The sequence below is a fragment of the Loxodonta africana genome, chromosome 1 (assembly GCF_030014295.1).
Source record: "Loxodonta africana isolate mLoxAfr1 chromosome 1, mLoxAfr1.hap2, whole genome shotgun sequence".
NCBI classification, from domain to species: Eukaryota; Metazoa; Chordata; class Mammalia; order Proboscidea; family Elephantidae; genus Loxodonta; species Loxodonta africana.
In genome coordinates this window covers 88337930-88350722 of record NC_087342.1, presented here as the reverse complement: position 1 = coordinate 88350722, position 12793 = coordinate 88337930, and the positions used below count along the sequence as shown (strand labels likewise).

The window sequence follows — 12793 nt, the reverse complement described above, 5'->3', positions numbered from 1 at the left end:
TGTGCCCTATCCTGAAATGTACAGAACAAACAACAGATCACATATTGAGCAAGAAATTCAGTTTGAAAACTTTTGTCAGATTATAAATATTTCTGTATCGCCAGCATTATTGTGGGGGAAATGGAAAGTTTAGACTTAAATTAACTGTATTTACCCCTTCCCAACATATATACTAGCTTTTTTAACCTCGTCAGATATTTTAATTTTTTCATAGTTAATGTTCATTTAAATTTACTGATGTACTTACCCCTTTTTTGTATTCTTTCTTTCATTACTTCCATGTGGGATTTTTCTACCTAAAGTAGATTCTTTAGAACTTCCATTAGTGACAGTCTACTTGTGTCACATTGTCTGTTTTTGTCTGGAAAAGTCCATTGAGGTTTTCACTTTTATCATTATATTTCCATTTCTAAATGTTATTTAAATGTTATATACAGTATTGTTCTATCCCAATTTTCTTGTACATTTTTATACATTCTAATTTCCTTATTTTAAAGCTTGTTTTGTTAATCTTAGTAAGCACAGCTATTTTATATCGTTTTCTTATTATTCTATTATCTGAGTTACTTGATTCTGCTGTCATGCCTGCTTGTTTTTTCAGGGTGCCTTTCTTCTTGTGAACGTAGTTTGCTTTTGTTTTCTTACTCGTAAGTGCTCATTTTGCTTATGAAATGATTATTATTTTTTATTGTAGTTTAGATGAAGATTTACAGAACAAATTCATTTCTTGATGAACAATTAAGGCATATATTGCTTTATGACATTGGTTGCCACTCTCTCTTTCTCAACCTTTGTTCCCCATTATCAGCTTTCCTGTCCCCTCTTGCCTTCTTGTCCTTGCCCCTGGGCTGCTGTGCCCATTTAGTCTTGTTGTATTTTGTAGGCCTGTCTATTCTTTGGTTAAAGGGGGTGAATTGAACCTCAGGAGTGACTTCAGTACTGAGTTAAAAGGGTGTCTGGGGGCCATACTTTTGGGGTTTCTCCATTCTCTGTCCGACCAGTAAGCCTGGTCCTTTTTTTGTGAGTTAGAAGCATATAAAACTATGAGTTGGAATTTTCAAAGCCTGGATGAGAGTAAGGATTCCCCTGGGTGGCACGAATGGTTAAATGCTTGACTAGTAGCTAACAGGTTGGCAGTTCCAACTCATTTCAAGGGGTGTCAGAAGATAGTACTGGTGATCTTCTTCAGAAAGGTAACTTCCTTATGAAACCCTTATGGAGCACTTCTGCTGTGCACACATGGGGTCGCTATGAACCAGAATTGACTCTATGGTAAGTGCCTTGCAGTCTGGCCTACTTTAAACTGAATTTATGGCTTGAGGATTTTCAGACCACACAGATAGTGTGAGCTTGGGCTGCAAATCTATCTGAGAGGACACTTGTGGTTAAAACTCAGGAACAAGGTTTTTCTCCCACTTCACTCAGCACCAGGGTGCCTGCCCCTGTAGTCCTCAGAGTGAGACATTTCCTTTACGCTGAGGAATCTGGCCCTTTGAGGTCCCAGCTTAATGGGGCCAATCATCCTATTAGGTTTCTCACTTAATTGTTCCCTGGGCATTTCTTTCTTTTCCAAATGTGCTGTGGGGGCACAAAGCTAAGCTTAAGTTTTCCACATTCAGTAAATGACTTCAAGACAAAAGCAAATTGAGAGCTTTCTGGATTATGGCTAGACAATTCCCGCTAAAGTGCAGCTCTTCAATTTTTTGTGGAAGATTTTTTTAATATTTTGTTCATCCATTTTTTTTTTTTTAGCATGAAGTAGGTATAGATACACAATGTGTTGTATTAGTGGTTCACAATTATTTCCCAAAGCCCCTTTCCACAGTCTTTCTAACCCACTGGACACTTGAACAAACTATTAGACATTGCCCATGCATTGATGAAGATCCAACCCCAACATATTTCTCCTTTTGGCAAAGTGGACTTCTAGATGGTCAGCTTGAAATCTGCCCACTGTGAGGAATTCCCTTTCTGTGTTCCCTATGAACGTTCCAGAATGGAACTGTAATGCTGTAGCAGTCTGCTTTTGACTATTCAAAGCATGTTTAAAACCATATGTAAATGAGGTTCAAATTTCTTCCTCTACAGTCAACTGACCATGGAGAACCCCTCATGAACTGCAAGCATGAGACAATGGAGAGTGGACTCTACACAATGACAAGAGCTTTAGGAGTGTTGTCTCCCTTGTTATGAAACTTACCTGTGCTTGCAGGACCTGCTCAAGTCTGTTGCTGCACACACCACTTCTCCATGAGGCCTGAGTGCTGGGGAGCATGGTGGATCATATAAAATCCTGGTTATGATGGGCATATCAGTTTACTGTGTCATTTGCTGTATTGTGATCCTGCCTTTCAGAATCTACCAGGGCCCACTAGAAAGCCAGGAGCTATTTCTGAAAGAGTGAATACAGGGTAGACATTTGTCTCCAAGCCCTCAAGCCTGGGCACTGAGACACACACACACATGCTATTATATCCCAATAAGCATTAGGGACTAATTGCAGAAATGCTTAACTACTGACTAGATCAGCTGGAGATGATTCTAGTCATCTGGCCTCATTTAAAGCTGTTACCTATTCAGGTCAGTTGGATAAACCCACCCAAATATAGTATAAGTTGCTCTCAAGGAAAGGACTATCACATTCAATTTAGACAATGGGCCTGTCTCATTTATATAAGGCCTCTGTTTTTTTTTTTTTTTTTTTTTCCTGTAACAGAAATACCGCAAGTGGGTAGCTTTAATGAACAGAAATTAATTTTCTCCCAGTTTAGGTTAGCACATAAAAACCCAGTGCTGTTGAGTCGATAGTTTAGGTTAGAAGTCTGAAATCAGGGCATAGGCCCTAGGGGAAGGCTTTCTCTCTCTGTCAACTCTGTGTGAAGGTCCTTATTCTTCTCAGCTCATGGTTCTTGGTTCCTTGGTGATTTTCACGTGGCACCTCTGCTCTTTTTATATCTCTAATGTGATTGGCTTAAAACACACCCTACACTGATATGGCCTCTTCACATAATAAAGAAAATGGAATTAAAACCACAGGTATAGGAGTTAGGATTTACAACACGAATTTTGGGGGGGACAAAATTCAATTTGCAACAAGGCCATTTCAGGGACTGAAGTGATAGAATCCACATAGTATTGCTGGGCTTGGCTGCACCTCCTCACTGTAACCTCAGGGAGAGGGTCTGAGGTAAAGGATATATCAAGGGGGAAAATGACAAAATAGAACCACCAAAATCTGGAAAAGAAAGCACTAAAAAAAAAAAAAAAAAAAACCCAAGCCATTTGCTGTCGAGTCGATTCTGACGCACATCCTTTGGTTAGCAGCCGAGCACTTAACCACTACACCACCAGGTAGATGGAAGTTAGGACCCCTTGACCTCAACAGGCCCAGAAAGACAGATAAGAGAGGTAATAAATGGAAACTGGCTTCTGGAAACTCTACAGTGTCAGATGTCTGAGTCCCACGTGCCACTTTCACAGTGTCATCAAAAATGAGAATGGTCATAAAAATACTATTTTTTTTTTCAATGTGGTAGGTAAAATTGTGTGAAAGTGTTTAGTAAGGTCTTCCCCCAATTACAAGCTTTAATAACACCCCCTACTTTTCTTTATCACGGTTGTAATTTTATATTTATTTGTCGTCATTTATAAACGTGTGTCACTCACATGAAGCTCCAAGCTCTATATAAGCAATCTTTACATAATTTCACAATATCTCCAATGCCTTAGCAGACTTGGCACACTGTTCAATAAACTGTCTATGATTAGTAAAGGCACAGGTAGTGGAGGTGGTTTAGGCTTTGCAGGCATTAGGGTGTTTATTTGTTGGATGAATTCCTCACTGAGTACCCTGTTCCTTCATGGTAGTTTCAGTTGGGCCATGGATCCAGTCGGCTACTGTAGAAATTATGACTTCCCACACTTATTGAGCTTTTATTCTCGATGTTTTCTTGTAGATTTAACCCTGAAGATGGTGAAAACCAGTGGCAGAGATGCAGTGGCAGAAGAGTGGAGGCAGGAGAGGCTGGCAGGAGAGACTGTGCAGTGGGCTTCCCAGCCCTTGGAGTAAGAAAGATGAGTGTCTATGCAGAGACAGAGGGCCAGGGAGAGGCATGTCTGTGAGCGCGGCTGGGAAAAGGCTGTCCTGATGGAAGTACTGTATACTGAGCATTCCTGAACCTGAATGTAACCTGTTACTTCCCTAAGAAACCTCATAATTGTTAGTATTGTCTGTGAGTTCTGTGTGGTCATTGCAATAAACTATAGAACACAGCAGAGAAGTAGACAGTGCAGTGGGAGGGATGGTTGGTGTGAGAATTAGTAAAGATGGCGGAGAGAGGAGGCATGTCTGACCTCTGCTTCAAAGGAACCAGCCTGGGTCTGTTGATCTTGATTCTCCTCCCTCAGGAAGTGAGAGGAGGTCAGAAACCGCCCTTATGCAGTTTTTACATCTCTCTGCTTACCATCTCTTCATGCTGTTTGTTAAGACCTCTTAATTACCTAGTGCTGATATAAGAGAAATACCACAAGTGGGTGGCTTTAACAAACAGAAATTTGTTTTCTCACATTTCAGAAGGCTGCAAGTCCTAATTTAGAGCGCCAGCTCTAGGGGAAGGCTTTCTCTTTGTCAGCTCTGGAGGAAGGTCCTTGCCTCTTCAGCTTCCTGGTTCCTTGGAGACAACCATGTGACTCGTGGCAACTCTCTTCCCCATCTTTCCTTTGCTGGCTTGTTTAATCTGTTTTATATCTGAAGAGACATTGACTCAAGATATACCCTGCACTAACCCTGTCTCATTAACATAACAAAGACAACCCATTCCCAAATGAGATTATAACCACAGGCATAAAGGTCAGGATTTACAACATGTGTTTTTGGGAGATGTGGTTCAATCCATAATATTCCACCCTTTGGCCCCCCAAATTCATGTCCGTTCGACATATAATACACATTCACCGCAGCACATCATCCCAAAAGTCTTAAGTCAACTCCAAGTCCAAAATCTCATCTTCTGAATCATCTAAATCAAATATGGGCGAGATTTTAGGTGTATTCTGTCCTAGGGCAAAGTTTCTCTTCATCTGTGTTCCTGTGAAATCTAGAATACAAGTTATCTGTTTCCAAAGTACGATAGTGGAATAAACACAAGGTAGATGTTTCCAATACAAATAATAGAAATTGGAGGGAAAGGACGGATAATGGGCACCAAGCAAGTCCAAAATCCAGCAGAACAAATTACATTAACTCTCAAGTCTTGAAGATGAACCTCTTTTCTCTGAGATCAGCTGAGCAATGGCCTTGCCCTCCAGACTCTCGGTGTTGGTCACACCCTCTGGATTCTGTGTGGAGGCCCCTCGGTCCTGGGTTTCCAGGTCCTCTGGGATGGCAACTTAGCTCCCTTGGCTTTGGGTGGCCCCATCCTAATCCATCTGAGTGGCGACCCCACTTCTTTGGCCCCAGCAGGCCTGGTTCTTTGGCCCCTTGGGCATCGCAGCCCACTCCCTCAGCTTTAGGCAGCGTCTTCATCCCGCTGGCTCATCTTAATTGCAGCCCCCCCACGCTCTGGAACTGAGTTAGTGCAGACCTGACCGAAACGTAGAAGGTTGGGGCTCCACACCTTGGAGGAAGGGAGACAGACACATGTATATGTAACACTCATGCAACATGCTGAGTGGACTCTCAGGGTGTGTGTATGGGGGGGAATTAATCTGATCGGGGTATCCTGGAAGGCTGGCTTCGCTGGGAGCTGGAGGGATGCAAGAAGAACTGGGCACTGTGCATTGGTGTCTATTTGTGATTCAGTGACCCTTTCAGACATGAACTGGGAACCATCCTTGAGTAGGCAACTAAAACCCTGGGATTCCTGAATACTACTCCTACTACAACTACACATTGCCATTGAGTCAATTCCGACTCATAGCAACTCTACAGGTCAGAGGAGAACTGCCCGTTAGAGTTTCCACGAGCAACTGGTGGACTCGAACTGCCGACTTTTCGGTTAGCAGCCACAGCTTTTAACCACTATGCCACGAGGATTTCCTGAATAATGCCATTTAAATGCCTCCAACTAAGTTATGCTAGAATGTGTAGCTTTTTTTTTTTTTTTTTAATTTTTTAGAATGTGTAAGTGCCCACCATCAAGGAGCCTACATCCAGTAGGCTCGAAGCACTCAGTTGTATGTAGTTCAGTAGCTTCTATGTATTTAAAAAATAATCTATGCCTTCCTACTTAATGATTTGGCTCCCAGCTTAGCTCCTTCCCTCACATCTCCCCATGCTAATCCACAACATGCTTGTTCCTGCCTTTAGCAAATATTTCATATTAACTTTGTTCCATCTGCCACGGTTCATACTTCTAGGAAGACTTCTCTGATCCCCCTTGCCCTCAGCACTAATACACTTTATTTCTTTGTTCTGTATTCACTTGGCCCCTTATTTGTCCCCAACTCCCTTGTATAACTATTATTTGTGCTGGGAATATGTCTCTGACCATCCAGATCTTTGTTGGACACTTTGAGGGTTATGATCAAATACATTTATGTTCGATTTTCCCCTCCATTACCCAATAGGTAACTGTCCACATGGAAAGTGAATAAATTTAGAGTAAGAGATGTTAGTCCTAAGGTAAAGCATAAGGTAGAGATTTCTAGATTTTAATGAGAGAAAGAGGACAGAAAGTGGTCATTTATTCCATAAATGACTTGAAAATGGAATTAAGGCTAACACTTCTTGTAAGACTGAGATTAGGATTATTAAGTATAAAAGGGGGGTCTACATTAAGATTAGGATACAGTTAGTAATGAGGCTGAGGAGACAATAAGATTAGCACAGGGATGGCGAGGATGAAGATTAGGACTTGGAGTTAATGCTGCAGCTCTGTGCTGGGGCTGGGGTAAACAATGAGTCAAAGCCATTTTGTGTTGGGGCTTGAGTTAAAACTAGGATTTTCTTTTTCTTTCACACTTTATTAACGTGTACCCAAACAGAAATTGGTATAACTGTAATTGTCATGGAAAAGCTGAGAAATACCATCTGGGATTAGGACCCCCTGTAAACCTTTACCCATGCCTTGGAGAGTGAGATTCATTCATTCATTCATTCAATTATTCACTTATTCATCTATACAACTGCTCACCACTTTCCTGTGAAATTCTGGTCCTTGACTTCTGGGAGCCTGATATGTACTGGGGAAACTAAACCAGGAACGCACACAATGAGCTGGACCAAAACTTCTTCCAACAGGCTAGTGTTTCTCAAGGGAACTTCAAAGGATCTGAAAAACACTTATTCCAGGGAAGTAAAGACTCCTTTGGCTGGGGGAATTAAGTTAGATGTCTTTGCAAGTTGGAAGGATTTCCTCAAAATTTCTTGAGAAATTGAGACTCCTCACTTGAGCTGGGGAGGCACTATTTGTACCAAAAGGCAGGGCTAAAGAATGGACTCTGCAGTCCTCCTGAGTCCAAATTCTGGCTCTGACATTCTCAAGCTGCTACTCAAACTCTTTACTCAAACTCTATGTCTTAGTTTCTGCATCTGGGGGGGGAAAAAAACTATTCTCTTCATAGTGTTGTAATGAGGATTAAATGAATTAATACATGTAAATCACTTTCAATGGTACCTGACATATCACTGGTGCTATATAATAACAACAATAATAATCTCTATGGGCAAAAAAAAAAAAAAAATTTTTTTGTTGTTAATGGGCAGAATACAGTGTTAAGACAGTGGAGAGTGGTTGGGTCAGGTGACTAGGATGTCAGATGTGATATCATACATGACCAGTGGATGGCACTAATGTCCCCATTGTCGAAGTTGTCCTGCCAGCCTAAGTATTAAGCTGTTTCCCTCTCTTTCTGGGCTTCTCCTTTGCTTGCAATTCGCAGGCACCCTAAAGAGAAAAACACTAGGACTGAAGAAGTTAAGCGTTCTCCTTATGGCCCTGTTTTGGGGTCAAACCTAAGGATACCAGGATAAATGATTAAGGTACGAAAACAACAAGGTATATCTGAGAGGTTGTCTGACTGGAAGCCACGGTGCTTGGGTTTTAGTTCTAACACTTGTGTGTTCTTGGGTGGATTTCTGAACTTACCTGGACTTCAGCTTTCTCTCTCTATAGCTGCTACTTAATGGGGTAAAATACAACTAGAGCACAAAACAGGAGACATATAAGGTGGTGGAAACGGACCTGAGGGAGAAACAAAGAAGATATGGTAGGGGTTAGAAATGGAGGTGAAGAAATAGTGATGATAGGACAAGGGAGTTAGAAATGGGAATGATAAAATTAGGGACACAATCATGGATGTGAGAAATGTTAAAAACAGAAGAGAGAACAGAGAAAATATTAAACTGGATTCAGATGCTGTTCCCAGTGGTGGTTCAGAGGTAGAATTCTTGCTTTTCATGAGGGAGACCTGGTTTGACTGCTGATCATTGGTCCTCAAGGGCAGCCGCCACTGGTCTGTCAGCAGAGGCTTCTGTGTTGCTATGATGCTGAACAGGTTTCTGCAGAACTTCCAGACTAAGACTAGGAAGAAAGTCCTGGAGATCTAGTACTGACAAGACAGCTAATGAAAACCCTATGGATCACAAGAGTCTTATCCTGTTGTGTGGGGGGCTGCCATGAATTGGGTGCTGACTTGATGGCAGCTAACAACTCCAATAACTTCCCTTTACCCCCATGCTCAATCTCTGTCTCTTATACATGCACACACATATACATGTACTCACGCGTACACACATGCACTATTACTCTTTACTGAGGCATGATGGGTGTGCAGAAGGCAGTGTGGTAGAAAATGCAAGCTTACTGACAAAAGCATGAGGAATCTCTCAACTTTAAAGCACATTAAGTAGCTAACTGTCAGCTTCGTCTGGGGTCCGCATCCTTCCCAGCAACCTCATAAATGCCCTCTTTATCTCCTTGTTCTTCAGGGTGTATAGGAGAGGGTTAAGTGAATGAGTGCCTACTGCGTAGAAGAGACCAAAGAACTTGCCCCTCTTTTGGGCATAGGGATTTTGGGGCTGGAGGTAGACAGCAATGGCTGAGCTATAGAAGAGGATGACCATAATGAAATGGGAGGAGCAGGTCCCAAAAGGCTTCCACCTACCCTTTGCAGGGTTAATCCTCAGCACTGCCTGGGCAATGGCACCGTAAGAGATAAGGATGAGAGTGAGGGGCACCACCAAGATGAGGACACTGCCAACAGTCATCTGGATCTCATTGTAGGTGGTGTCCCCACAAGAGAGTCGAATTAGAGCTGGGACCTCACACACAAAATGATCTACATGTCGGTGGGGGCAGAAGGGCAGGTGTAGGGTGAACGGTGTCTGGACCACTGACTCCACCAGCCCGGTGACCCAGGCCACAGCTGTCAGCTGCCGGCAGAGGCGGGGGTAGATGGTGGTGGCATAGTGGAGGGGCTGGCAGACAGCCACGTGGTGATCAAAGGCCATCAGTGTAAGGAGGATGCACTCAGTGGTCCCCAGGAACAGGAAGACGAAGAGATGCAAGGAACACCCAAGGAAGCTAATGGTCTTCTTTGGGCCCCAGAAGTTGAACAGCATCTGGGGGACACAACTTGTGGTGAAGCAGAGATCCAGGAAGGAGAGGCTGGAGAGGAAAAAGTACATTGGAGAGTGGAGCCTGGGGTCCTGCATGGAGAGCAGGATGATGGATGTGTTGCCCACCACGATCAGGAGGTATGAAGTCAAGACAACCACAAAGAGAATCTTTTCAAGTCCTGCGTGTTCAGAAAAGCCAGAAGGATAAAGCCCACTGGGGAGCTCTCGTTGACCATGGCCTGTTCCTTCTGACCCTGGAGAAGGAGGAGAGCTGTCAACCGAGTGTGTTCCATCCTGCTTTATAAAAACTCAAAAGAATGTGCTGGGAAACAGATGGATACCTCTGAATCCTCTAACTTACTGGTTGATGGTAAAGCAGGCCAATGTAACACTTGGATCAATTCACTGATTCATTCATTCATTCAGCACACATTTATTGTCATTATGGAGGGTCCCTAGGAATTGGAATTAATTCGATGGCTGTGGGTTCTGGTTTGGTTTTATGTTCTGAGAGTTGTTGTAAGTGTTCTATTGTCCCTTATTTATTTGTGGGAGAAATTTTGATCCTAAATTATGCAGCTGATGATTCTCTTGGTTGGGATGGATTTTGTCAAACTTATATCCCATGTGTATTTATATCCCACGTCTTTTATAATTCTTTATTTGAAAAAGAATTTATCAGAGAGACAGCATTTTATCTATGAGAGATTTTTCTCTGGGCCAAGCATTCCCCTTCAGAGAGACTTCAGCTTGGTTGTGTTGGCCTCATTAGCAACCTCTTTGCTGAACCAGATGTCCTGGTTGGGAGAATTGGCCCACATTCTCAGTCCCTGCCATGAGAAGCTTAGAGGCAGGAGGGGAGAGTGGTCCCAGGCACATTTTAAGTCACTGAGGAGTTCATGAGAACATTATCAAAAGACTCCAAAATCTGGAGGCTCAATGATACCAAGATACTGGGTGAATGAGAGAAAAGTCTGTGTAAGGTGAAGGATGAATTGGCGTGGAAATACTGGGGAAAGCATTCTAGAGAAGGCAACTAGATTTTTTTTTTTCTCTGAAAGAGAAGTATTGGGCACAGAGGGCAGCTCAGTGATCAGACTGGAGGCTGCAAGGTACTCTGGCAGATGAGAGGCAAGGGCTCAGCATTCTCTGGTCCCAGAAGACCTTAGGAAGGCCGTATGGGGGACAGGGGTGTCCACAAGTGAGAATGTGGTACAGCTGGCAGAAAATACCCTGGGAACTTACAGAATGGCATGAGAACCTCCCCATCACTCAGTCTCTCTCCATCTTGTGTTTAATCTCTATCGCATCTCTCTTTGTCAGGAATTTCTGATTTTGTTCCTTTGTTGCTTCCTTCTCTGTCTCTCATTGTTCTTTTCCCCATTACAAGATATTAAAGATTAAAAAATATATATTGTTACATATTCAAACAAATGTGTGAATAAAGCAATCTTTGTAGTTTAAAGAATAATAAAATCAGTACCTCATTCGCCTGTCAACCAGGTTAAGGAAATGAGCAAATGTTACAAGTGGCTTAGAGAGTTCTATGCGTCTCTCCTTGATCTCATCAATTACCTCCCCCCCCAAGACATAACCACCATTCTGAATGTTTCCAAGGTTAAATTAATCATTCCTTTTTTGTGATATAATTTACGTACCATAAAATTAACCCTTTAAAAGTATATAATTTGGTGCTTTTTTTGTATGTTCACAAAGTTGTGCAATGAACAGTAATTCCAGAACATTTTTTTTTATCACTTCCAAAAGACACTCCACACCCATTAGTAGTTGTTGTCTCCACTGTTTTCTCTATAATATAAAATTCTTTGAATAGTACCCTACACTAGAGCCAACAGTTTCTTATTTATCCATCAGCTGTCATCCTAGAAAATTTTCTGCGTTTCTCTAACTTTCTCATTCTCTTGGCATTTCATGCTCTCTCTTTTTCTGCCTGATTTCTGAAGCTCTTTTTTTCTTTTATATACACCTTCCTTAGTGACTCTCTCCCCTCTTCTCTCTTTTGATATCTGTTTTTTACCCCTTTCTCCTGCTCTTAATCCCTCTAATATATTCATTCATTCATTTATTCATTTTTTGAGGCCTAATGTGCTGACATTGTGCTAGGTGCTGGGGGAGGTGGGATGGGGTTTACTTAAAGGAGTTTCTGACAATCTAGTGATAGTTACCTGCTATTGCTCTTAGTAGCTACCATCTGTTGAGTGCATCTTTAGGTGCCAGGTATGGTGTTAAGCAGCTCCCTGAACACCTGTCTCTCACAGCAACTCTGCAAAGTAGATATTACTACCCCAAGTTTACCAAGAAATGAACAGTCTCAGAGAGGTTAAATAACTAGTGTAAGGTTACCCAGCCAATAATTGCCAGGGCCAGGATTCTAGACCCTGTTTAACTCTAAATCTGGTGCTCCACCATTGAGGACATATGGAAACTGATATCTCATAGGCAAAGAACAAACTTTCTACTTACCCCCAATCAAATAAATATCTTCTTGGTGCTCTGCTGCCAGAGATCCCCATGACAAAATTCTTACCTGAGGCTTAGAGTACACGATGGAGTCTTTGGTGGTTCAGTGGTAGAATTCTTGTCTTCCATGCTTGAGACCTGTGTTTGATTCCTAGTCAATGCACCTCATGTGCAGCCACCATCTGTCTGTCAGCTAGGATCTGTGTGTTCCTGTGATGCTGAATACGTTTCAGTGGATCTTTGAGGCTAAGACAGACTCAGAAAGGGCTGGCTACCTACATCTGAAATCAGGCAAGAAAAACTGTATGGATCTCAAGAGTCTGATCCTCAAGTGTTCATGGGAATGATGCAGAGGTGGACAACAGGTTTTCTCCATTGTGCATGGGGTCACCATGAGTCAGAGGCCAAAACAATGGCAGCTAACTACAACAGCCTACACTTGGGCATTAGAGGAAAACTAAAACTAAAGAGCAATGGACACCCTTGAGTGGGTGCTAAGACCTCTGTTTATAATAAAGACTGCAAATACCATCATGCATTTTTCCCAGTACTGCATATACAAGTGATATGCTGAAGCCTGCTCACACCTGCTGTTCATTATGAAATTGACAGGAACTTTGTGAGCCAGTTACTAAACCAATTGGTAGCTGTTTTCCAGTGACAATAGCCCTATCAGGGATATTTACACTATGGAAATTGAGAAACACTATAAATCAGGGTTCTGCCTGTCTCCTCCCGAACTTGTTAAACATT

The 12793-nt window shown here is 42.3% G+C and overlaps 1 protein-coding gene across 1 annotated transcript; it reads right to left on the bottom strand.

Annotated features, from left to right (window-relative positions):
* Positions 1–8851: 8851 nt before the first annotated feature.
* LOC111748490 (olfactory receptor 2H2-like) lies at positions 8852–9795 on the bottom strand. The gene is given in 2 exon segments (XM_064294204.1): positions 8852–9759; positions 9762–9795. Coding segments are annotated over 2 exon segments (942 nt in total).
* Positions 9796–12793: the final 2998 nt, after the last annotated feature.